General features: G+C 43.2%; 1 protein-coding gene across 1 annotated transcript in view; it reads left to right on the top strand.

Moving 5' to 3' along the window:
• The window catches only part of mgat4b (alpha-1,3-mannosyl-glycoprotein 4-beta-N-acetylglucosaminyltransferase B), a 418,569-nt gene extending 395,867 nt beyond the window's left edge, over positions 1 to 22,702 (top strand). Inside the window, exons 15-17 of the mRNA XM_084332017.1 lie at positions 10,688 to 10,775; positions 19,952 to 20,064; positions 20,317 to 22,702. Coding sequence (XP_084188143.1) covers positions 10,688 to 10,775; positions 19,952 to 20,064; positions 20,317 to 20,340 — 225 coding nt within the window. The 3' untranslated portion in view covers positions 20,341 to 22,702. The remainder of the gene's footprint in view (positions 1 to 10,687; positions 10,776 to 19,951; positions 20,065 to 20,316) is intronic.
• Positions 22,703 to 27,516: the final 4,814 nt, after the last annotated feature.

The following is a 27,516-nucleotide window of genomic DNA, read 5'->3' on the forward strand; positions in this document are numbered from 1 at the left end:
AGTGCAAAGAATCAAGATAGAACCAAGATAGTCGTTGATGTGAGTCTCTAGTTCTCATGTCCCGAGTTGAGACAGTGATAACTCTGGCAGCAGAACCGGCCGCCCGAGCCCTTTATTGTAGAGCCTGATGGCTACCGGTATAAAGGACCGGCCCAGGTGGTTTGTGGTGTGTCGGGGGGGGATGAGTCTTAGGCTGAACGTGCTCTTCATTCTGGCCAGCTCCTCGTAGAGGGGGTTAGAGGGGTTCTCCAGGATGGCTTCTAACTTTTTCCTCATCCTCCTGTCAGCCACCACCTCTAGATTATCCAGCTCACCACCCACTACTGAGCTAGCCTTCTTCACCAGCTTGTTCAGCTTGCTGGAGACCCTCGAGTTGATGTTGCCCCCCCAGCACACCACAGCAAAAAAGAGGACGCTGGCTACAACCGACTGGTAGAACAATAGCCGCAGGTGGCTGCACACGTCGAACGACCTGAGCCTCCTCAGGAAGAACAGCCTACTCTGTCCCTTCCTGTAGAGGGCCTCAGTGTTATCCGACCAGTCCAGATTTTTGTTCATGTGAACTCCAAGAAACTTGTAGGACTTCAGCATCTCTACCTCCTCCCCTCCAAGGATTATGGGAGAAGGGGGACCCTTCTTACCTCTCCGATAGTCCACCACCAGCTCCTTTGTCTTGCTGACGTTGAGTTGGAGCTGGTTACTGTCCGACCATCCTACGAAGCTCTCCACCAGAGCCCTGTATTCAGCCTCATTGTCATCCACAATGTTAATATAATATATATACACAATATTAATGACTACACTGAAACAAACTTTGTTTGTACTCTGGTAGAAGAAACAATCCCCTCTACCACAATTAGAGTTTACCCAAATCAAAAGCCCTGGGTATTTATCTTGAGATATCCACGGCGCGGGTGATTGGGGTGGGGCAGGCTGGTATTGACCTGTGGTTTGCAACAGCTGAGAAGGTCAGGACCGCCGTGTGCGGCTGAGCGGGGTTGAGGTGCTTGTTCGGGGGAGTCCGGCGGTCTCGTGGGAGGGGGAGGAGGAAATGTCTTGTCTGTCTTGTCTTTTGTCTTGTCCTTCTTAACTTTAACTGGGGGAATTTTATTGGGGGGGAGCTATTTTGCTATTTTGCTATTTCTTCACTGTTTGGGCACTTTTGCACGGTTCCTGTGAGTCTATGGAACACTCTGTAGGTTTTTGTTTTTCGAAAAAGTTCATTGTTTTGTATTTCTGGTCGGGTACTCAGGGGCAGCGTTTTTCTACCTCAGGATCTTAAGCCGTTTTGAGGCTGGGCTCCAACCACTGTGTGGCCTGGTGACAATTGCCACATTGTTATGCAGCTGGAAATCTCTGACATCACTGATATGCACGTTTTGAGATGACTCAGTTTGGTGAGGGTGAGGGATGTGAGGGGAATTGGAAGAGTGTGCCAATATGAGAATTAGAGACATAAGTCTTATTGATATAGAGCCGCACAGCCGGGAAACGGCACTGAATACTGGGAAAGGCCAATTGTAAGATAGTACCCCTTTAAAATTTAAATGTTGTACTCTGTTTTTATAAATTGTTATTTCTTTTATTATTATTGTTCTGTTATCTCCCTGTGAAGTTCTGTGTATTGTTATTATGGTTATTGTATTGTGTTGTCTTGTTTTCATGTTAAGTAATAATAAAAGAATTTGATAAAAAAAATTATCAAAAGCCCTGGGTAGACAAATCCGTCCGTGAGGCTCTGAAAGCGCGCACCTCAGCTTACAACACCGGGCTTGTGACAGGCAACATGAATGAACACAAGGCGGCAAGATACAACGTAAGGAGGACAGTAATAGAGGCAAAACGGAACAGGCTGATTCCAGTGGTATGTGGCAGGGCCTCAGAACGATGACAGATTACAAAGGCACCTCCCTCAAGCTGAACAGTGACATCTCCTTGGCAAATTATCTCAATACCTGCTATGCGAGGTTTGAGGCTGTGAATAACAACCCCAGCCTACAAACCACTGCAATGGAGGGGGGGCCACTGCTGATGGAGACTCAGTGTTCAGGATAACAGAACATGAGGTGAGGAGGACCTTTAAGAAAGTGAATATCAGGAAGGCAGCAGGACCAGACGGTATCCCCGGCCGCGTCCTAAAAGTCTGTGCCGACCAATTGGCCCCGGTATTCACTGAAATATTTAACCTGTCCTTAGAACATCTATCCCCACCTGTCTGAAGAAGTCCACCATTATCCCTGTACCCAAAAAATCTACGCCCGCTTGCCTCAAAGACTACCGCCCTGTAGCTCTCACCTCCATAGCCATGAAGTGCTTTGAGAAGCTTGTGAAGGGCTACATCTGTTCCTCCCTCCCCATCAACCTGGACCCCCTGCAATTTGCATATCGCCCCAACAGGTCCACGGAGGACGCCATAGCCCATGTGCTGCACACAGCAGCATCACACCTGGACAAGAGGCAGGGGAACTATGTGAGAATGCTGTTCATCGACTACAGCTCAGCATTCAATACCATAGTCCCCTCCGAACTCATAGCCAAGCTCAGGGACCTGGGCTTGAACTATGACCTCTGCCAGTGGGTCTTGGACTTCCTGACGCGGTGAATACTTTCGGCAGCCAACATGCCCTTCCGCGTTGCTCTGATTGGCCGAGCGCGCGCATGCGCATGAGCCGCGACGCGCTCCTCAGCCAGGCAGCAATACTAAACTCCGCTTAAGCAATTTATACAAAGGATAAACGGTGGGGCTGCTCGAAAGGACTAACCTAAAGTTAGTTGTTCACCAACAATCTACAGACACAAACAAACACAGAACCGGACTGTTATATTAAATTAATTGATTGCTGTTTAACGCGTCCGTGTCCAGTCCTTTCGAGCAGCCCCACCGTTCATTGTAAACAATGATGCATGTAGTTACTGTGTGTTGTTGTAGCCACCGGTTAATTCACGATTTTTTATTGGTTTGTCATGACAAACCAATTACATAATCCAACATATGTGTAAAGAAACAACATATTCCAGTTAACGGTATATTTTTTTAATGATTCGTTATGGCGTAATCAATACTTCCATTTGTATAATTTGCTTAAGCGGAGTTTAGTATTGCTGCCTGGCTGAGGAGCGCGTTGCGGCTCATGCGCATGCGCGCGCTCGGCCAATCAGAGCAACGCGGAAGGGCATGTTGGCTGCCGAAAGTATTCACGCTTCCTGACGGGTAGACCCCAGGTGGTGAGAGCAGGCAACTGCACCTCCTCATCCATGACCCTCAACATAGGGGTCCCCCAGGGCTGTGTTCTGAGTCCCCTCCTCTACTCGCTGTACACACACGTCAATCATCAAATTAGCTGACGACACAGTAGTGGTGGGACTGATCTCTGCGAACAATGAGAGGGCCTACCTGGAAGAGGTAGATAATCTGGCGCGGTAGTGTCAGGAGAACTGCCTCTCCCTGAACGTCAGCGAAACAAAAGAGATGATTGTGGACTTTAGGAGGTCGGGGGTCAGGGACTACAGCCCCCTCAGCATCGACGGGGCACCGGTCGAGAGAGTGAACAGTTTTAAGTACCTTTATGAGTCCACATATCCGAGGACTTGACATGGACCACACACATTGACAGTGTAGTCAAGAAGGCACGGCAACGCCTCTACTTCCTTAGGCGCCTAAGGAAGTTCAAAGTGAGTCAGAAGATCCTTAAGAACGTCTACTCATGCACAATAGAGAGCATCCTGACTGGCAATATCACCTCCTGGTTTGGGAATAGCACCGCAGAAGACCGTAGCAGACTACAGAGAGTGGCCCGTTCAGCCAAACACACAATTGGAGGTGGGCTTCCCACTCTCCAAGTCATTTTCAACAAGCGTTGCAGGGGTAAGGCTAACATAATAATCAAAGACTCTAGCCACCCAAACAACTGCCTCTTTGAACTGCTGCAGTCAGGCAAGCGATACTGGAGTCTCATGGCAAGCACAGAGAGACTCAGAAGGAGCTTCTATCCCCAGGCCATCAGGATGCTCAACGACAATAACACTATGTAACAAACCATCAAATACACTCACAGCACACACATCCACACGTACACACCCTTGAGAGTCCAAACTGCTTTTTGCACCCGTGGGCGGAGAACAAAGGGATTTAGAATGTCTCCCAAATGCTCAGAAATATTCAGAAATCGGTAAAAATAGAAAAATGACATTTTCGAGTGCTTTGAGATGTTATATATATGTCTCCTTACTTGCTAAACTTAATACGACTTGTAAATACGTTTAATTCTTGCTAGATGGTATGATTGTAATTATCTCCGTTTGCCAGAGAACTACATCGCGTCAAGAAACGCACATACATGCACGTGCGCACACACACAAGAGCGGCGTGTGCGCTGTGAAAAGGTGTTAGACCCCGCAGAGGTGAGAGGTATCAGAGCCTACCCCCTATCCAAATTCTAAACAACAGATTGGCTTTTCATATGTATGAATTATCTCTTGCAATAATATCCACGGGACTCGACCTTTTGCAGTCGTTATGTATGTATGTGCGCTGAGCTGCTTCACAGAATAATGTGGTGTGTGTGTATGTGTGTGCGCTGGGCTGCTTCACAGAATAATGTGGTGTGTGTGTGTATGTGTGTGCGCTGGGCTGCTTCGCAATTGTCATTTCATAATAGACACGCAGTGTGGACCACTCTGTAACAACTCATCTCGAGCTGCTTCTATGTGCAACGAAAACTCTGCGAGCAGCGGTTCCAATAGTCTAACATGCTTTGCATCCTCGCCAGTCCTGTATATACCGACGTTGCGCTAAACATTAACTACTGTAATGTTATCGGCTAACTGAGTATTCCAACTAAGCTAAGCAGAATAATGTGATGTGTGTGTGTGCATGTGTGTGCGCTGGGCTGCTTCGCAGAATAATGTGCCGAGTGTGTATACGAGTTATGAATGATCTCTCGCAGTTCATTCAAGCGGGCTACGTGAATTACAGTATCAGCCACTGCTGTGTGACGAGTTTGGTGTTTTGGTCACCCGCCCTGCTGTCTAAACACGGACTGCTTTCCAATTGACAGCTTACGCATCGATGCGCCTTGTGAAGGAAAGATGACGTCGCCTAGCTAACCCGCACTGTCCGCTTCCATTCATTGTGCTAAGCTAGGCTACTTTTTACTGGAATGTCTTGCTAGTATCAAGGCACCCCAGGCAAAACCTTTCCATTGATGAGGTGTGTGTGTGTGTGTGTGTGTGTGTGTGTGTGTGTGTGTGTGTGTGTGTGTGTGTGTGTGTGTGTGTGTGTGTGTGTGTGTGAGTGTGTGAGTGTGAGACCAAATGCATACCTACATGTATGACCTATATCTATCTACTACTTTTGGATATGAGAATTTTTTTGTAGTTTGCGTTAAAGTTTAAAGTAAGTTTGCTTGAAGTACCCTCTAAATGGGCCAACACTTATGGGACATACAGTGTCTCTCTCTCTCTCAGAACAGGGCGATACAACCATGAGGAGACACCTATAATTATTTTTTATACATGTGCATAATTTTATTTTTTGCTTTTTTTGTACATGTAGATCTCTCTATATCTCTGTATCTCTCTCTCTCATATTATATATTTATATATTATATTACTATACTATTATATATCTAATGTGTAATATGTCTAATGTATTCACCTCTATATATCTAACGTGTGTACATGGCATCAAATCAAAGTGTTGTCACTGTAGGCCTGCCTGGGCCCAGTCATTGGAATAACAAAAGGAACAACAGACTATAAACTGGGCCTTTGTTCCGGGTGTGAATTGGTCTAGTGACATTGACATTGACATCACATTGCATTCTGGGAAGGAGTGTAGTTCTCTTTTCATTTAGCTGAATTCACTGAATTCTTTCAGACCCTCCTGCTGAAAATTGGTAAGGATTGTACCAGAATGTTTCATAGGACATTGATTAAAAACTATCTGCTCGAATTTTACAATTGATGGCTTATTTTACCATAGAGGAGGGTCATGAAACATACTCTACACACGGTACCATAGAGGAGGGTCATGAAACATACTCTACACACACGGTACCATAGAGGAGGGTCATGAAACATACTCTACACACACAGTACCATAGAGGAGGGATACAAAAAGTGTCCAGAAAAGAGTGTATATACATTTGACGTAGAAACTGTACATTGGAGGAGGTTGGGTAGGTGGGGTGGGGTTGGGTGGGTGGGGGGGGAACTGTACATTGGAGGTGGGGGGACACTGTACACTTTACATTGATTGTTTACGTTGGCAACACAGGTCGCTAAGGAATTTAACTTGCTTACGTAGAAACAATGCAAGATAACGAGACCTTTCATTATAACGTCTTGTTATGACTAAGATATCAAGTATTTACTCCCGGAAATTCTTTATGTATGGTGATAACGAGTATATTGTTAACTTAGCTCCTGTACTCTGTCGTCTACTCTAAGCCATCCTAGTTTGTCAAAGTGGGCAGGGGTGAGGTGGGTTCTAGGAGTAAGGTCAAGCAGTAGTCTGACCAGTTTGTTTTGTGATGTTTGTAATCTTGTTTTTAGAGCCTTTGAGGTGCTTTGGTACCATGAGGTGCAAGCATAGTCGTAGTACCCTTGAATGAGTGCTCCTGCCAGAGTCTTCAGGGTATTCTTGTTTACCAGAGGAGATCCGGTACAATAATCTAGTTTGTTGGTTGACTTTTTTTTTATTACGTTGGATGCCATTTTGTCACAGGAAAGATTTGCCTCTTGGATGGAACCCAGGTAGGTAATTTCATCTTTCCTTGTGACAATATTGTCACCCACTGTAACTGAGAAGCTTTTGGCCTTGCTGAGTTATTGTTATCCTACCTTTAAAATGGATATGGTTATCCTTATTCTTTTTTTTTCTCAATATACTCCTGAACTGGTTTTCTCAAGCAGCTCTTGCCCAAATGTATCTAGTTGTAAGACTAACCCTGATTCTGAATATTATTAAATTTATAGTAATTAGATTATGTTTTGCCAACAAGTTGATAATGAATTTTTTTGGTGAAGCGCGTATTATGACTTGTTTAGGACTCGAAACTCAAAGGTTAGGACTTGGGACTCGACTTGGGACTTGACAGTCTTGACTTGGGACTTGACTCGAGACTTGCCTGTCTTGACTTGGGACTTGACTCTGGACTTGAGTACCAAGACTTGAGACTGACTTGTGACTTGCAAAACAATGACTTGGTCCCTCCTCTGCTCTACACACACAGTACCATAGAGGAGGGTCATGAAACATACTCTACACACAGTACCATAGAGGAGGGTCATGAAACATACTCTACACACACAGTTCCATAGAGGAGGGTCATGAAACATACTCTACACACATGGTACCATAGAGGAGGGTCATGAAACATACTCTACACACACAGTTCCATAGAGGAGGGTCATGAAACATACTCTACACACACAGTACCATAGAGGAGGGTCATGAAACATACTCTACACACACAGTACCATAGAGGAGGGTCATGAAACATACTCTACACACACAGTTCCATAGAGGATGGTCATGAAACATACTCTATACACACAGTACCATAGAGGAGGGTCATGAAACATACTCTACACACACAGTACCATAGAGGAGGGTCATGAAACATACTCTACACACACAGTACCATAGAGGAGGGTCATGAAACATACTCTACACACACAGTACCATAGAGGAGGGTCATGAAACATACTCTACACACAGTACCATAGAGGAGGGTCACAGCTAGAAGGCGTCCGCATTTCATTGAACTGGTATCACTAGTTATCATAAACATTTGCCCTCTCTTTCAGGTTAGGGTGGGGCGTGATGTCTTAGGGTTAGGTTTATAAACTACTTGTTGGTGAAGAAAAAGATTAGGCAAGCCTACCGTAGTTAAGCCGGACTGGGATACATGCACATGAGTGTTTCAACTATGAGAGTTGAGACTCACACATGTACATTTAAACAACAGGGAGTCACTCACTCGGCTCGTATTGGGCTCCCATCGACCCTCCGGGTCCGGACGAAAAGTTCCAACAAGTTCTCTCTCTCTCTCTCTCTCTCTCTCAAACGGCAGACCTTCAGTGGAGGATTCTGCATGGTGCTGTGGCAGTGAACGCTTTTGTTTCTATCATCAACCCAGAGGTGGATAATAAATGTCCTTTCTGTGGGTTGACTGAGACTGTTTTTCATGCATTTTTAGAGTGTAACAGGCTTTTAGGGCTATTCGAGCTGCTCACCGACGTTTTCAGGCATTTTGGTGAAACCTTTTCTGTTATTGGTTATATTTTTGGAGCAGGATATAAAAAAGAAAATAAGAAAAAATGGCAACTGCTTAATTTTCTGGTGGGGGAAGCTAAGCTTGCAGTCTATGTAAACAGGAGAAACAGAGTGGAAGATAAACCGGACCAGGATGCAGTATTAGTGTGGTGCTGTAATGTGAAGGCTAGATTCTGGTGTTATGGAAATGTGATTTGTGATGTCTTTGATGATGAATTGGTGTTAACATTATGAATATGTGAAGTTCTATTTTTTTTTTTTTATTGTTTTTTTTAATCTTGAAGATGTAAAGTCTTTTAAAGGCTTGTTGTAAAGATGTTTCATACAGTACAAAATAAAAAAATATAAAATAAAAAAAAAACTCTCTCTCTCTCTCTCTCTCTCTCACAATTCAATTTCAATTAAATTCAAATGGGCTTTATTGACATGGGAAACATGTTTACATTGGCAAACAAAACAATCAAACAGAGAAATCAGTACAGTACAGAAGGATTTTTTTTGTGTGATTGACAGTCTTTATGGTGGTTGTATTCCGTTGGATGTCCTTTTCTTGTCACAGCAGCTCACAAATCTTGCTGCTGTGTTTGCACATTGTTGTATTTCTCCCAGTAGGTATGGGAGTTTTGAGTTATTTTCCATGTTTTCAAATTCTCTTTGGGTGTTTGTAATTTGTGGGAAGTATATGTCTCTGATGTCTTGGTATAGTGGGCAGGTTGTTAAGAAGTGTAGCTCGGTTTCCACCTCTTCTTGTGTGCAGTGGGTGCACAGTCTGTCTTCTCTTGGGAGCCAGGTCTGCCTATGGCAGCCTTTCTCGATGGCTAGGCTGTGCTTGCTGAGTCTGTACCTAGTCAAGGATCTTCTTAGTTTTGGGTCAGTCACAGTGCTCGAGTATTCTGCCACTGTGTACTCTCTGTTATATATTCTTATAATTTGGTTTAGTCCAGTGTGGTTTATGTCTGGTGGCTCTGCTTGTGTTTGTGAGCAGAGTCCCAGAACCATCTGGCTGAGTGAGAATCTCTCAAGGGTCTCTCTGTAGGTGAGTATGGAGTGTGTCTGGGCCACTTTCTTTTAGGTGATTATAGAATTTAAATGCTCTTTTTAGGATTTTGATACTTAGTGGGTAATGTATCTTCCTAGTTCTGCTCTGCATGCATTATTTGGTGTTTTCCGTTGGGTGCGGAGAATGTACAGTATTTGGTTCTATGACTGAGTCTAATGTTTTGAGACAGATTTTAATTGGAATGTCTAGCTTCATGTTCCTTTTGATAGCATAAAAAGCCCTTCTTGCTTTGTCTCTCAGGTCGTTCACAGCTTGGTTGAAGTTCCCTGCAGCACTGATGTTTAGGCCGAGATAGGTGTAGTTTTTTGTGTGTACTAGGGCAGCGGTTCTCAAACTACGGGTCGCGACCCAAAGTGGGGTCGCGGGTAGGTGACAGTGGGGTCGCCCATTGGCAACTAAAAAAAACTCGGATCGAGTTTTCCACCCGGCAGCTGTGTGTATTTGCCATGTCTCGCGACTCTCGCCCCTTCATCAATGGAGGCCGACACACGTATTCCAATACACATCTCACTACACCCTGCGCATTTATAATCGCGGGAGGGGGGTCTGGTCTTTTGTGTGTAACCCAGACTCGCAATTGATAGGTTTGTTGTCAGAAGCGGTGCTGGTTGGCCACGATGAACTGGGCTCTGCCTCTGATCTCGAGGCAGAGTATTCGCCTTTGTTAACTCGGAGAAGTGTGGATTTTCCTTGCAGATAAAAACAACACATTGGCAGAGAAATGTGCTGATAATGCGCTGGAAACTCCGTTAGTGGCACTCCAGGATAATCAGCTGAGATTTGGGGGTATTTACTCAGCTTGATGGCTTTTTGTAGGAACAGAATGCAGCCATGGAGTCGCTCAATGATCTTTCGTGTGGCGAGCTACTGAAAGTCAAGTTCACTGGACACTGGACAGGCCCTCGCAAAGTTCTGGATATCAGTCCGGAACGAGTACCAAGTGTTGTGTAATGCTGCGCTGAGAAAGCGTGTCCCCTTCACATCAACATACCTCTGGCTAAATATGCCTCGTTTTATAAATGTGTATACAGAAACAATTCCATTGCTTTTGTTGATAATATTCATTCATAACATAGTGCTGTAATTTCATTTTCTAAACAAAGTGCTTTTATTTTGATTTGATTATTTTGTGTCCATGTCTGGGAGAATTTGTGCAGAAGATCAAGGTGCTGCTGTAGCCCTTCTTTTGTTGGAGACAGCAGCACCAGATAATCTGCAAACAGTCTCTCTCTCTGTCTATGTCTCTCTCTGTCTGTCTCTTTCTCTCTCCCTCTTCCTATGTCTGTGAGCAGATGTGTCCATTGTGCTCTACAGGTTTGTTCTTCTTTCTCCTTTGGTCTATTCAGAATATCCAGTCGGAGAAAGAGGCCTTGAAAGAGGGGAGGGAGAAAACCCCCAAATATCACAGAACAGAGGACGGTTTTGTCAGAATAGGTGAGTCATGGCAACGTCCTTTCACCAACTGCTACAGAGGAAAGGTTTCCCTCCAAAATCTTAACAATGAGGTTCCCCTAATGTCCCTCGTCCCATACTGTAGCGACGAAGGACTGCTTCCACAAATATGTTGGTGCTTTAGAAAGCAAAGATCTCTAACGACATCTTCTGTAATATTAAATAATGTCTGCTATGTTCACGCCAGACATTTTATTTTATTTTATTTTATTAGACTTATTAGATTTTTTTTTAAATACAAGATTCCATAAAAACTTCAAGGATGCTACACAAAAAAGTCAAGACTTATTTCCATTGTGGTCCTTGGTCTCAGACAGACAAGCAATACAAAACATGACCATAAATAACAATTTGACAAACTGCATAGACATGAACATTTTAAATACAGTACAAACGTAGCCACAGACAACAATGTATCAGACAACATTTTCATGCATTTTAAAATCTAGTTTTTGACATTGTCGAGGAGCCATGATTTGACTTTTTTCTTAAAATTGTGTCGACTACTGATGCATTTTAGCTGTGAAGGTAGCAAATTCCAATTTGTGGCTCCCCAGAATTTAAAAGAACATTTGCCCATATTAGTTTTGAACCTTGGAATACGCAGATTGGCAATGCTGGCTCTGGTGTTATGGGTATGCATGTCCCTTTTCCACTGAAAATAATTTGTAAGATAAGAGGGGGCCCTATTATTATAAATGTTGTGAACTATGTTGAGCTGAAGTTGAACGGAAGTGTTGTTTGCCCACATGTGCTCTAGACTAGAGGCTAGTCCTAGAGTTAATCGGATGAGTTTGTTCTGGGAAACATGTAACGTATCTTTTAAAACTTTGGTCAGACCTCCGCAACAAGAAACAAGATAATTTGCCAGAATGCAAAGACTTTCATGGTCTAATAAAAGTGCTTTCCTGGTCAGAAATTAAATTCTGCCATTCACCTTGCTCATATTTTTGAGAGCCATGGATTCCCCGCTCAGGCTGCTGTCTCAGTGGTTCCCAAAGTCGGGGTCGCGACCCAAAGGTGGGCCGCGAGCAGCCACAGGAGGGCCGCGAGATGATTTCCAAAAAAAAGAAGAAAAAGATAAATCAATTTTTTTTCTTTTTTTTTTTCAGGCCACTGAACTTAGAAGCAGGCCAGGACAGTGTTTCTAGTTGTATTCTAAAATTATATTCTATTGTATTCTAAAATGTGACTATATGGTTTTATATTAACTTAATAAATAAACAAAAACGAAAAATCTACTTATTTCAACGAACATTTCAAACTAAATAACAGATTATGCACATAAAACGCTGAAAACAACCGAAGCAACAATAGTATTTTAATGAGGCTATTATTATTATCATTATTATTTTTGCAACAAGTTAGCCCTCTCATAAATAGCACATATAAATGAATAACTAACTTGAACTACCGGTAACTTAATAGGATTGAAGTGATATTTGGCTTAAAAAATCGGTCGCCTGGCAAAAAAAATAAAGAAAAAAAGCCTGACGATGTGCATTGGGCCGCGGCTCTCTGACGCCTTATTTTCTGGGTCCCGGCCTGAAAGGTTTGGGAACCCCTGGTCTAGGTGGCAACCTAGATAGCTTATACACCTTTTTGCCGCAAAAAGCTGGCCCTCGAGATTTATGCTGGGCGAGACCAGCTTCCGCAGCCTGGGTTGGGAACCAAAGATGATGTATTCTGTGTTGGCCATATGCAGAGATAATTTATTGTCATTTTGTAACAGCATTTAAATGTCCGGATATAACTGATTTGGATTTTGAACAGAGCTTTTCAAATGTAGCCAAAGCAACAAGGGGGGAGAAGCAAATGCATCCAGGTTCAAGTTCATGTTTACTGAATACTCACACATCAATTATAATTAGATTGAACTGCATGAGTACCTGCCAATATGCTGCAATAAGTAAACAAATTATACAATAAATCAGGAAATAAATTAAAATTACCCAATGTAGTTTGCTTGAGTGCTGCTGAGTAGTCTGGTGAGTTCTTTGTTTACTCGTCTTATTTATTATGCCGTTCTGTCTTTGATTTTGGCAAGAGACCCATTCTGAATGGCCATTTCTCTCTTTATTATGATGACATTGTGGTCATTAGGGACAAAGTGTGGTCATTAGGGACACTAGTAGTGTAACAATGTGAGTGGTTTTATACTCCAGCACAGGGATCTTGAGCTTCCTACAGATGAAGCCTCTCCTATTCCCACTTGCATGCCTATCTCATCAAAGACATTTCCAAGCAATTCATCTTTATTTGTAATGGCAGGGTTTGAAGGAGGTAGGGTTTAAAGGATAACTTCGGAATTTTGGACCACTATAGTCCTATTTTCCTACAGTACTTACCAATGATGTTTTCGACCCGCCAGTATCCTTTCTCAGCACAATCCATGTTGTTCTTCTTACTGCATACCCGCAACCAGGGGCGTAGCTGGGGGGGGGGGGTAGCTTAGGATGATTCCAAGGGCCCAGCACTGGGGGGGGGGGCCAAAAAAAAAAAAAAATTTTTTTTTTTTACTAGACATCACTCAGGTGTATTATTGATGCTCTCATTGATACTATTTTTCTTTCTGAAGTGTGTGTGTGTGTGTGTGTGTGTGTGTGTGTGTGTGTGTGTGTGTGTGTGTGTGTGTGTGTGTGTGTGTGTGTGTGTGTGTGTGTGTGTGTGTGTGTGTGTGTGTGTGTGTGTGTGTGTGAGATATATAGAGAGAGAGGGGGGGCTTTGGTAGACTATTGCATTGGTCCATTCATTGAAGATGAACGCAATGCGACATCCTTTACTAGGCTCACCCACCAACAGTGCAGGTGCTGAACTGCTGATCCGAATGTATAGGTAAAAACCATATTATGCGTTTTCATCAATAAAAAAATGGCCAAAAAAATGTCCGCTCGCGCGCTTACGCGCGCTCGCATTCACTGGGGGCCTACAAATACATTCTTTCATGGGGCCCAGAATCTGGAGCTACACCCCTGCCCGCAACTCTGGCTAGTTTGCCACAGAACGATCAAGTAAGGTAACGGGGCCACTCTTCAGTCCGTACAAGAAGCCCAGGAGCCGCTGCCACAGTGCACTTTCAAGTATGTTTTAACCCTTTCACAACCACACTACAGGCGGTTAACCTTTCACTACCACACTACAGGCGGTTAACCTTTCACTACCACACTACAGGCGGTTAACTTTTCACTACCACACTACAGGCGGTTAATCGTCTGTAGTGTGGTAGTGAATGAATGAATGAATGAATGAATGAATGAATGAATGAAAACTTTATTTAACAGATTGCAGAATGGGTACAATACAGTACGGCTCAATACATACAATTGTTAAGGGGATGCAGACCTGAGAAAGACGTTTGTCTTGTTTCCATCAGGGTCCCCCATTTTCAATTCATATAGACATATATGACATACATGACATACAGATAGTCAGTACTGCTACATCTATACATTTATGACATACCAGATTTGCAAATACAGTACTGTTTGTGATACAGAAGGAGTCAAGAAAAGGGAGTAGTGAAAGGGTTAACCTTCTGTAGTGTGTTTGTGAAAGGGTTAACCCTTTGTCGTGTGGCAGTGACATGGTTAACCTTCTGTATTGTCACAGTGAAAGGGTTAACCATTTGGTAGTGAAAGGGTTAAGTGCTTTACTTTACATCAGCATTGTGGTCAACTAGGGGGAGCCGTGCTGAGAAAGGACTCTTACCAGTTTACAATTGATTGATTGATTGAAAAGTTTATTAACAGATTGCAGAATGGGTACAGTACAGTACAGCTCAATACATACAATTGTTAAGGGGATGCAGACCAGAGAAAGACTTTCGACTTGTTTACATCAGGGTCCCCCATTTTCAATTCATCATAACATATATGACATACATGACATACAGATAGACAGTACTGCTACATCTATACATTTATGACATATCAGATTTGCAAATACAGTACTGTTTGTGATACAAAAGTGTCCAGAAAAGGAGTGTATATACATTTGGCATAGAAACTGTACATTGGAGGAGGTTGGTTGGGTGGGGTGGGGTTGGGTGGGTTGGGTGAGGGCTGTACATTGGAGGTGGGGGGGGGGGGGGGGTTGGGAAGGGGACACACACACATTTTACACTGTACATTGGAATATTGACAAAGCCTTACTTGGTCATTTACTGTACAACTAGGTTAGGACATTTGTAGGGGCCAGTTTCGAATTGCAGTCTCACGTAGGTGTTTTTTGAGAGTGTTTTTGAAGGTGGGTAGTGATTCACATTCCTTTACAGCTTTAGGCAGGGCGTTCCACATTGATGTGGCATAATTGCGAAACGTGTTTAGTCCCTTGTTTGATCCGAATCTGGGTTTTACATGATTTGTGGAGCTCCCTCTGGTGTTGTGATCGTGGTATTCACTGACCTTTGGGAAGTATTTTGACATGTACATGGGTACCTTGGTCGCGTAGTGTATCTTGTAGACCAGGCCCATTGCAAGTTGCTGTACTCTGTCGTCTACTCTAAGCCATCCTAGGTTGTCAAAGTGGGCAGGGGTGAGGTGGGTTCTAGGAGTCAGGTCAAGTAGTAGTCTGACTAGCTTGTTTTGAGATGTTTGTAATTTGTTTTTTAGTGCCTTTGAGGTGCTTTGGTGCAAGCATAGTCGTAGTACCCTTGAATGAGTGCTCCTGCTAGAGTCTTCAGGGTATTCTTGTTTACCAGAGCGGAGATCCGGTACAAGAATCGCGTTCGTTGGTTGACTTTTTTTATTACATTGGATGCCATTTTGTCACAGGAAAGATTAGCCTCTAGGATGGAACCCAGGTAGGTAATTTCATCTTTCCTTGTGATAATATTGTCACCCACTGTAACCGAGAAGCCGTCGGTCTTGCTGAGTTTGTTATTTGAGCCGAAGAGAATGGACTCTGTTTTGCCCATGTGTAATGATAGTTTGTTGTCGGCGAGCCATATGCAGATTTTGCCTAGTTCCGAGCTGAGGGCTTTTTCAACCTGTAACTTGTTCTTGTCAGAGACCAGCAGGGCTGAGTCGTCCGCAAACAGGAACAAGTTGCAGTCACAAGCTGACGACATGTCATTTGCATAAATTAGGAATAGTAGCGGTCCTAGTATGCTTCCTTGTGGAACACCACAGCTCACTGTGAGGGGGGGGGATAGTGTACCGTTTACTTCCACCATCTGTTCCCTCCCCTCCAGGTAGGATTGTATCCAGCTCACTGATAAACTATCAAAACCAATTGCTTTTAGCTTGTCAATCAGAATGGTGTGATTGACAGTGTCGAAGGCCTTTTGTAGGTCCAGCATGACCATGCCGCAGTATTTGCCCGCGTCCACCTCTTGTTTGATGTGGTCGTTCAAGTAGAGAAGGCATGTGTCAGTGGAGTGGGATGTTCTGAAGCCAGATTGGAATTCGTAGATTAGATTTTTTTCCGCGAGGTACTTTTCGATCTGTTCGTATACTATTTTTTCCATGACTTTCGAGATGGATGTAAGGATAGAAACAGGGCGGTAGTTACCCGGGTCTAATTTGCTGCCCTTTTTGTGCAGGGGTGTTACTCTCGCAATTTTGAAGTCCTTGGGGACGTGTCCCTGTTTTATGGAGAGGTTTATTATGTGTGTGATGACTGGGGTGATGGCTGCTGCTGAGTCTCTGAGGAATTTGGAGGGGATGTTGTCATGGCCAGTGGCCTTGTTTGGTTGGAGGGCGCTCAGTTTTTTGAGTACCTCATCTGTAGTTACTATTTCCAGTTTGAAGTCGTCTTTGTGGACGCCTAGGTTCTTGTAGTATGCTACTATGTGTTCTACCCCATACTGCCCTGAGTGGGAGGGTAGTTTGTTTACCAGTGTTGTGGCTATGTTTGTGAAGAAAGTGTTTAAGTAATTGGCTACATCCAGCTTGTCTGTGATGAGCGTGTTGTCCGTCTTTATGTTTATGTTTGAGAACCTGGTTTTGAGTTTTTTACTGCAGCCTAGTTGATTGTTGAGTAATTTCCAAAGTTCACGTGGTTTATTTTTGTTTTCCTCGGTTTTGTCATTGATGAAATTTTTTTTAGCAGTTTTGATCATGGAGTTTACGTCATTTCTTAGTCAACAGCATCAACGAGTAGGAAACAGGGCTGAGGGTCAGAAATTCCTAACTTAGCCGGTGTTAACTTAACTGTCACCGGCACCTATACGTGCCGTTCTGCACTCACAGCACTTTGGCCTCGTTTTTAAGGCGATCCAATGCTTTTATGCCAATTAACCAATACATTGCTTGAAAGCTAAGATTGTCACCGTTCGATTGATACCCTACTCAAGGTATTAGGTGCTCGCATAAATAATTTTAATAATGTAGGCTATATTTTGGCGTCTGGGTGGCGCAGCGGACATTGCGCTCGTCACCAACGCAAGAGACACCGGTATCGAATCCGGCTGTCAGCGTTGCCTCCGGCTTGGGCCGGCCGTTGGCAGAGTTAGCGATGGGTGGTAATCTGGACGTTGTAAACAGCGACTCCTACAGGTCGGGCAGGGCGCCTGCACAGCAAAGACAGGAAAATGGCGGGGGCAGTGTGAGCCTCCTACACGTTACTCCTCGCCAATGAGAGTCCGCGCTGGCAGATGAAAAGAAGTGACTGGCTGCCTCCACATGTATCGGAGGGGACATGTGATGATGGGCTTCTATCCTCCCTACGACCGGCCAGTGGGGGGCACATGCGAGCAACGATCAAGACAGTGGAGGGGAGAATTGGCACGGCTAAATTGGGATGGGAGAAAATAAATTTAAATGGAGGGAAAAAAGTGAATAAAAAAAATAATGTAGGCTATATTTTTATTTTATATATTTTTTTATTATTATATATTTTTTTATTTTCTATTATAAATAATGTGTAACTATGTGTAACCTTTCATTAGAGCTCAATATTTTTACTGTACGTTGAAGCGTTCAAGAGTTATAGCGTTTTGAGACATAGGGTCTCCAAGTGGCAATTTTATTTATTTTTTTGCTGGGAAGGGGGGTAAATGTACTGTATCTATGTTCCAGTTTTATGTACTGTAGAGCTTCAATACACTCTGTACCAATCACAAATACCACCAACCTGGTTGTGTGGCAATAAATGAATCTTGTATCGTGTATCTTGTATTTGGAGACTCTGAGTGGCCATTTGGGAAAAACGCAGACATACCATTATAAAAAGTTTAGTAAAACACTAATTTTCTGTGGTATTGTTATCAACTTTGGACCTGTACTAGATAAGGCTATAGGCTATGGACCCATTGTGGTTTCCAGGTCATACCTATCAGCTGGAACCTGTAAGCGGCCTCTATTTGCAAGATAATTCAAATGGAAGTAAAAAAGAAAACGTAAAAACTTAACTTAACTTAACTTAACTTCAAAATTTTAAAAGCACTCAGAGTGATTCTTCCTGTTGTGGATGAAAATTGTTTACTTTCAAAAGAGACCAGAGTCATGCATGTGCTATAAGTATAAAGTATAATAAATTGCAGATTACTTTGGGTATGCAATTTTCAGGCGTTTTCTGAAAAATTTGCCCATCAATTAAGTGGTAGGGCAGTGTGAAAGATTCTGAAGGAATAAATGAAGGGATAGAGTGAGAGGAGGATGGGGGAGGACAGGCGGGTTGGAGTGAGGGGGTGGTTTTTTGGAAATCGAACAAAATCATTTCGCTTTTTATGCCATGCTCAGGATGGGATTCCATTCCGCCCTGTTGAGCAAAATGTCCGCCGTGTGAATATGTAGCAGAAAAATAAGTGTCTTCCCTACCTTTCCTCCTCCATTGGGTCAGCCCGACAGCATAAATTACTAGAAGCGCTCTCTCTCCCATTCATAAATTTCTCGGGGCGACTTGGCGGAATCAATAGCAATCTGGCAACGGTTCACTTTTGGACCCAATCTATTAATTTCACAATATCGCTATGAAATGTTGGCCGGGCCCTTTTTCCTCCCTTGTACTACAGCGTATTGGCTTTCAGTAACTTAAACCACGGAGCTCTCCCTCCTCCCCATGGTTGATTTGATACTCTACATTGTGGAACAACATTGATTCATTTAGTATCAGCCAACGCACATTGGTGAGGGTGGAGTTTGAAATGGGTGGATGTATTTCTGGATGCAAGATGAAATTGTAGAAGCAATTGGACCCATGCCCACTTTGACAACCTAGGATGGCTTAGAGTAGACGACAGAGTACAGCAACTTGCAATGGGCCTGGTCTACAAGATACACTACGCGACCAAGGTACCCATGTACATGTCAAAATACTTCCCAAAGGTCAGTGAATACCACGATCACAACACCAGAGGGAGCTCCACAAATCATGTTAAACCCAGATTCGGCTCAAACAAGGGACTAAACACGTTTCGCAATTATGCCACATCAATGTGGAACGCCCTACCCAAAGCTGTAAAGGAATGTGAATCACTACCCACTTTCAAAAACACTCTCAAAGAACACCTACGGGAGACTGCAATTCGAAACTGGCCCCTACAAATGTCCTAACCCAGTTGTACAGTAAATGACCAAGTATGGCTTTGTCAGTATTCCAATGTACAGTGTACAGTGTCGTCGTCCCCCTACCCAACCCCCCCCCCCCCCACCTCCAATGTACAGCCCCCACCCACCCACCCATCCAACCTCCCCCAATGTACAGTTTCTACGTCAAATGTATATACACTCTTTTTCTGGACACTTTTTGTATCACAAACAGTACTGTATTTGCAAATCTGATATGTCATAAATGTATAGATGTAGCAGTACTGTCTATCTGTATATCATGTATGTCATATATGTTATGATAAATTGAAAATGGGGGACCTTGATGTAAACAAGACGAAAGTCTTTCTCTGGTCTGCATCCCCTTAACAATTGTATGTATTGAGCTGTACTGTACTGTACCCATTCTGCAATTTGTTAATAAACTTTTCTATCAATCAATCAATGTTCTTTTCTTTTTAATAGTGAACACGATCCTTTCTAAAGGCAAAATGTATGTGATTGCATTCATGGGAAACCTTTATTTTATGTACAAACAAATGCAAAAAAAAAGAGAGGAAAAAGAAATCATGATATTTTGTATAGTAATTCTGGTCCTGTCTTCCAGCTGTGCCCATTCTCACCATATTGGTTATATTGATCTGATGTCACCGTTGCTTTATTTTCCAGGAATGTTCCAAAATGGGTTAGCGGAGGGGGAGGTTGATGCCACCTTCGGTCCCCTGGAGGCCCTTCGTCTCTCTGTCATCACAGACTCTCCTGTCTGGGTCATCCTCAGCGAGGTGAGACTCTCTCGGTTATCAGCCGTACTCCACGAGGGGCCTATGGCAATAGTGTAGTCAAGGGAATAACAAACACCCATGTGTTTTTGAAGTTGTACAAGGGGGTTTTGAATGGCTTTCATCAGACTTGGTCTCAACAACAAACGTTTTCATTATCCAGCACCAGCAGCAATGTGTCCTTCCGTCCGATACATTCACTGTTCACTATGGCACGCTGTGGTCTCTCAGACTCTTCTCTCCTACCTTTTTCAGATCTTCATCAAGAAGGCAGAGTGAACGTCAGAACCCCCCCTCTACCCCCCTGTAGCAATACCTCAGACACCCGTTGACCGTTCAGCAGAGCAGAACGGAGCCTTCTCAGCAGCAGCGGCAGCCGAGACATTCCCTGGCTTCTTGCAAAACGAGTTTTTCCCCAGAGCGGTCCGAGGGCGCCACTCGCTGGCGAGATCTCGCCACCGCAGGGTTGATTTTTATGAGAAATGAGATTTGAGGCGGAGACGGCCTATAGCCACACAAGATGATCGACTGTCTGGGAACCTTTCTCTCCATGCGCCTGGAATGCGCGACGTGACACACAAATGTATACACGGACGACGCTGTATTTAGTAAAAAAAAAAAAAAAAAGGAAAGATGAAAAAAAGAAAAACAATTAAAATCTGTATTTATGTGTACATAAGGTGTATGTTCAAAACACTGGTAATTGTCAAATGGCTATGGTGAGATTGCCTTGCCCCTTTTGATGAAGTTCTGACAATGAAATTGCTGCTTCGAAATTGAAGACATGGCTTCTTTTTCTATCGACAGTCCGTCGCCCAGTTATCACACCTGTCGGCAAACATGCTGAAACAGGTTCATATCTGGATTGTTCTACCAATTATCACACCTGTCAGCAAACATGCTGGAACAGGTTAATATCTGGATTGTTCTACCAGTTATCACACCTGTCGGCAAACACGCTGGAAGCCTGGAACAGGTTCATATCTGGATTGTTCTACTCAAGATTACCCCCACAAATGTATACCGTTAATAACATGTATGTGGATATACAGTATGCATATATGTACACACAATCATATGAATGATCTCTATAAGTGTGTTATGTATATAAATACAGTTGAGTGTCCCAAAAAGTGAGCTGGAAAGATGCAGTAGTCTGAAGGAAATAGAACTTTTAGCCAAGAAAGAGCACAAATGTGTTGTTTTTCTGAATAAAAGACTTAGCCATAGGAGTCAGTCTGCTAACATTGCCCCCCCCCCCCCCCCCCCCCCCTTGTCTGCTATCAATTTGCCTTAATGTGACATGAAGTAATCCACCTTGTGGGATAAATCAATGTGTGCTAAAGCCAGATGCGAGATCTACTATTGCATTACAGAGACAGACCCGAGAAATGGTCTTGATAGAGGGACACACAGGGAACATATCAATCGCAGAATCTTCTCTGGTTCCTGTCTGGGCACTGTAAATGGAAATGTACCCATTTGGACATGCAGCCGCAACCAGTACACAATCATATTCCAAATGCCTCGGACCCATCCATTATCATTTATTGAGACTACTGAATATGGCAACTGGTGGTTTTTGTTAACTATGAAAACTATGAAATCCTCGTTGTTGCTGAACACAATTACCATCTGAGCTAATTGATAACCTAATTTGAGGCATTGTCTTTAACAGACAACTCTACTCTTGTCCAATGTGGCTGTGTGAAAACAAGAAGGAAACTTAAAGTTGTACACTGACTTAACACAGTAGTATTTCAAGCCAGTTGATATTACGACAGCCTCCCTAAGATAATTGTCTTTCTTCAATCGTTATTTCATACATTTGGTAATTAACGCTCTCAACACCCATCCTCTTTCAGGCAGACACTACTCGCCACATCCATACTGTAATGTCTGTCCAAGGATGACTCGCAGACGAGCACTGCCGTTTCCAACATTACTCATTTATTTCCTCAAACTCGTCTGGGTGCATCACCTCTATATTAGTGTACACAGACTCACTTCATAACCCCCGCGGTTCAGCCCTTGCCCCCTCCCCTCCACCAACCTGCAGGTTCGCATAGAGAGAGCAGAGTGACAGCCCGGCTGACCAATGATCACAATACCAGGGTCACTACAATATATTAGTCCGCCCCTCATTTTCAATTCTGAGTTTGACGTACAGTATGGGTGTGGGACTCGGACAAATACAGATGTATGGTAATACATGCTAATACATGGTAACAATGGCTACTATTGAATTCCATTCAACGTCATCAGTCGCTTACTTTGGCTTGTGAGAACATTATTGGTTGAGCAAAGCGCCACTCCCGTGTACGCTAGCCCAAATTTGGGATTGTGCCAAAAACCATTTTTCTCCAAGCGTCTCTGAGGTAATTTGTGTTTCCTACAGTTGTTGGTAGGTGGATGATTTGGGGCAATAGTGCAACAATTAAGTCAGAAAATTAACAATAGGCCTATCAACAATTCCGTAATCTGCCTATACCAAGAAAAAGATGGAACGTTTTCTTGTAAGATGCACTGGAATGCATTGCTATTATCTTGTGTTGTATTTTATATCATTTAGATAAACTATATTTAATGATGTTACCTTCTATCCAATCTGTGAATTGTAATAAAGCCGGAATTTGAATTGGATGTATGACTGAGCTTTTTTGTGTTTGCCTGCAAGAAGTCCAATATATGGTTACAGTTTCCGAAAAGCCTCTCGATCCAGTTGCTCAAAAAGGAATAAGCTTCAAAATGCTTTCTGGGAAACTCTCATCAGGGGCCTTACTTCTACAATACGTAATTGGATTTTCAAAGAATATGATTTGAAAATAAATCCACCTGGTACAAATCGGTGTACCGTTGAGGTCACTGAAAACTGCAGAAGGTAAATGGCTCATTGAGATAATTTGACTAAAAGCTACTGGGATTTAGAACCCCCCCCCCCCCCCCCCCCCCCCCTCCTGAGTACAGAATTTGTCGGTAAGAGGCTTTAATGCGGTCTGATATGAATGGGATTAGACTACATAATGCTGTGACTAATTATATACTAGCCTACTCGTGTGGTGGTGGTCTATCACATGGAGAAAGGTCACATTTTCTGCATAGCTCCACCAAGAGGCTGTGAGGTCTACTTTCCACTGACTTGTTGACATGCTAGAGGAGACTGGTAAACCTCACAACTCACAAGCCTAGCGCTGCTCCCTGCATCTTCTATGGTATGACGGCAGTTCTGCTACGACTTATCAAGGGGGGTAGTTGGGAAAACGTGTCTGCAATGCCTGTGGCCCCCCCGCGTGAACACTTAAGGCAACGCACTTGTGCTTCCGCGTTTCTCTGATTGGCCAGCGGCCTCCTTCGTGAATACCAGCCGCTCTACGCTCGTTCCCTACGGCGGAGGCGTGAGCCTCCAACGAGTGACGCGTCTCTCTTCTCAAACGCCAAGCGAGGCTGCTCGCGGAAATGTAATGTTATGTTTGAATCCGCATTTATCAAAACAACATATTTATCAAAACAACTACCAGATTCACTCATAACGTTATTTCGCGTGACAACACAGCCCAGCTGTCAGAAACTGTACATTGTAACGTTATATAACGCAACGTTATATAATGTTATTTCGCATTTTTATTCATAACGTTATTTCGCGTGACAACACAGCACAGCTGTCAGAAACTGCACATTGAGGGGGTTTGAATCACTGTACATCAGTGGAGGCTGCTGACTGATTAACTACATTACCTGCTGTGCTGTAGGCCAAAGCAGAGGTACAGTAAAAGCACAGGTACAGTAGGTTTGATTGATTAACTACATTACAACATGCAAGCCAGCGCAGAGGTACATACAACGTGCAAGCCAGCGCAGAGGTACAGTAGGGTGTGTTGTTAATGCATTTTATTACCTGCTGTGCTGTAAGCCAGCCAAAGCAGAGGTAAAGTAGGTTACATGATTGATTGATTAACTACATTACAACGTTATTTCACGACAACACAGCACAGCTGTCAGAAACTGCACATTAAGGGGGTTTGAATGCTGCAGCACCCCCTCTCAATTATTGCAAAAAAAAAAAAAATAATAATAATAATAATTTTTTTTATGGCAGTATTTATATATTTGTATATACTGTAACTGTATAACTGTAACACTGTATATTATAAGTTTATCCTGCTCAAAGCACGTCACCATTTTAATATTGTGTGTATTGAGCCGTACTGTATTGTAGCCATTCTCCAATCTGTTAAATAAAGTTTTCATTCATTCATTACACTACTGTATGTACACAATCATACGTGTAAAACCGAGTAGATTTTCGAGTGATGACAGACTGTCACAGACTGATTGAATGACAGGTGAAACAACTAATTGTATTCACCTCCTGTCTCCCACCCTTCCCACGCGCCACGAACCACTGAGCTACTGTGATACAGTGCTTGCGCAGTCAGTCGATTTGAGCTAGTAGTCAGACTTTGCTAGCACAGAATGTCTCACTCGCAGAAAAGAAAAATATCAGATTTATTTTCAAAACGTCCCGCCGGTCCCAGTGACAGTCCCACTAAATCTGATAAACATCAGAGAGAGACAGAGACGACAGGTTCAGCCTCAGCATCAGGTATTGAAGAGTTAACTGAGTCTGTTCCCCTATACCCCCCCTCGGGCGCCAGGGGCTTCCACTGAGGGGTGATGCAAATAGGGATGGGGTGTTATGGCAGCTCATGATGGAAAGAGTGCGCACCGAGTCTGATCCCGAGTTGAAGAATTGGCTCCAAAAGAGAGACAACTGGATGTCCAACAACATCCAAAACGAAATCTTACAGCTGCTTGCCCATGATATTCAGCGACAAATTAGAGGCAAAGCATCCAAAAGCCCAATCTTTGGCTTGAGCGCTGACGGAACCACTGATGTCACTCACTGGAAAAGAACAATTCTCGTGTAATATACAGTTAGCCGATGACAACTTGGAAGCTCAGAACTTCTTTTGGGGTTTTTACAATGCCCGGCCCAGACACAACAGCCGAGACGCTGTTTTTGTGTATAAAATACTTTTACGCCTCGACCTGCCCATGGAGAGGCTGATAGGATACTGTTTTGACGGGGCCAGCAACATGTCTGGGGGGTACAGGCTAGACCAGGGGTTCCCAAATTTTTCAGGCCGCGACCCAAAAAAAAACGGTGTCAGAGAGCCGCGACCCCCACTATTATAGGAGGTAAAAAAAAATTATTTTAAATGGAAATGTATGGTTGAAACATGCAAACGTTCAAACGCACACACACTAATAAGCATTGGAGGCTTTTAACCAGGGCCGGACTGGGGAAATCATTCAGGCCAGGAAATATAGCCCCAGTCAGGCCACTTTTTAAGCAGGGGGTCTGGGGGTCCCCCACCAGGAATTTTTTTGTTACAAAGACTTAATTTCCTGCATTCTGGTGCAGGCATTTTTTTTATTTGTACCCTTTAAATGCCAGTGTTTGTGATGGCATCACAACTTATTGTTAAAAAACAGGCTAGCATATGTATGATTAGCAACAACACAGATTTTTATGGATTTTCAGTTTTTTGTAATTGATAAATACAATATTTTATTCAACTTCAGCCCTGATCATAACACCACATATTCATTTTATAATTCTAACCCTTTAAATGCCAGTGTGTGTGATGGCATATATTTGCAATATATCAAATGCAAAGTACATTTTTCTGGGGGGGATTATTACAGGCTAGCATGTGTCAATGATTAGCAGTTTTTCGTAAGGATCCCGCCTCCACCAATCACATGCGGCTCCCTTTGTGTGTGTGTGAGAGCAAGAGAGAGAGAGAGAGAGATAGTTCTCCAACTTGTGTGAGTTGCAGTGATCTCCTGGTTGTTCCCCACCTAGGTTATCTAACTATTGCGCTGGTGCAAATAGAAACACTGGCCTGGCCTGCTTCTAAGTTCAGTGGCCTGACCAAAAAAAAAAAAAAAAAATTATTTTTTATTTTTTTTTCATCTGGCGACCCCCCAGCACCCCCTGCCGTTTTATAGTTCCCGCGTGCCTGGTTGTCACGCGAAATAACGTTGTAATGTAGTTAATCAATCAATCATGTAACCTACTGTACCTCTGCTTTGGCTGGCCTACAGCACAGCAGGTAATAAAATGCATTAACAACACCCTACTGTACCTCTGCGCTGGCTTGCACGTTGTAATGTAGTTAATCAATCAATCATGTAACCTACTGTACCTGTGCTTTTACTGTACCTCTGCTTTGGCCTACAGCACAGCAGGTAATGTAGTTAATCAGTCAGCAGCCTCCACTGATGTACAGTGATTCAAACCCCCTCAATGTGCAGTTTCTGACAGCTGTGCTGTGTTGTCACGCAGCGCGAAATAACGTTATGAATAAAAACGCGAAATAACATTATATAACGTTACAATGTACAGTTTCTGACAGCTGGGCTGTGTTGTCACGCGAAATAACGTTATGAGTGAATCTGGTAGTTGTTTTGATAAATATGTTGTTTTGATAAATGCGGATTCGAACATAACATTACATTTCCGCGAGCAGCCTATTTCCGCGAGCAGCCTCGCTTGGCGTTTGAGTGCCGTCAAAACGAAAATGCGCATGCGCGGGGGAAAACGAGCCGTAGCGTCATGTGGGGTCAGTTGGCCAATCAGAGAAACGCGGAAGCACAAGTGTGTTGCCTTAAGTGTTCACGCGCCCCCCCACCCCCAAATCAATGGGAATGGTCTAACAAGGGCACCCCCCCTTCCCCACTTTTATTATAATCACCTGTTAGCCTTTAATTTATATAATATTAATATATAATAATAATAATAATAATAATAATAATAATAATAATAATAATAATAATAATAATAATAATAATAATAATAATAATAATAATAATAATAATAATAATAATAATAAATTGTTAACAGACCTCACTTCAGGGCGTCAATAATGTGGTCAAGAGGCATGGTTTCTATCTTGTGCCTGAACTGGCGTGGCTTCTTTTATTCACACATAAGCAGTAGTTGTACAACACTCTTCTCTCTTTGAGAGACGTTGGAAGAGAGAGCGATAGGGGCGGGCACCACCTCTTTTATAGTCCCTCTAAGGTAGAATACCTGAGTGGCTACGCCCAGAGCGCCCTCCAGTGGCTACAGATATACATGCACCAAAGCAACCACTGATGGAGACAATTGTCTACTTTACACAGATAAACAGCCACTAGTGTAAACAGTCATATGCACAGTTGGACAGTTACTAACAATCCCATACAGAGTCTCTTATCTCAACATAAATAATAATTTTATAATAATTATTCCATTCTTAAAGAGGATTTGCACCCAAATTAAAGGTGCTATAGATAACATGCAGCCACTAGATGTCGCACTACCCCAGCATGTAATTGATCCAATCACGTGCATTCCACATGGGGAAATGGGAATTAGGAAGGGGCCGTGATTACGAAACCTAGCCG

The sequence above is a fragment of the Notolepis coatsorum genome, assembly GCF_963971535.1.
Source record: "Notolepis coatsorum genome assembly, chromosome: 16".
Taxonomy (NCBI): Eukaryota; Metazoa; Chordata; class Actinopteri; order Aulopiformes; family Paralepididae; genus Notolepis; species Notolepis coatsorum.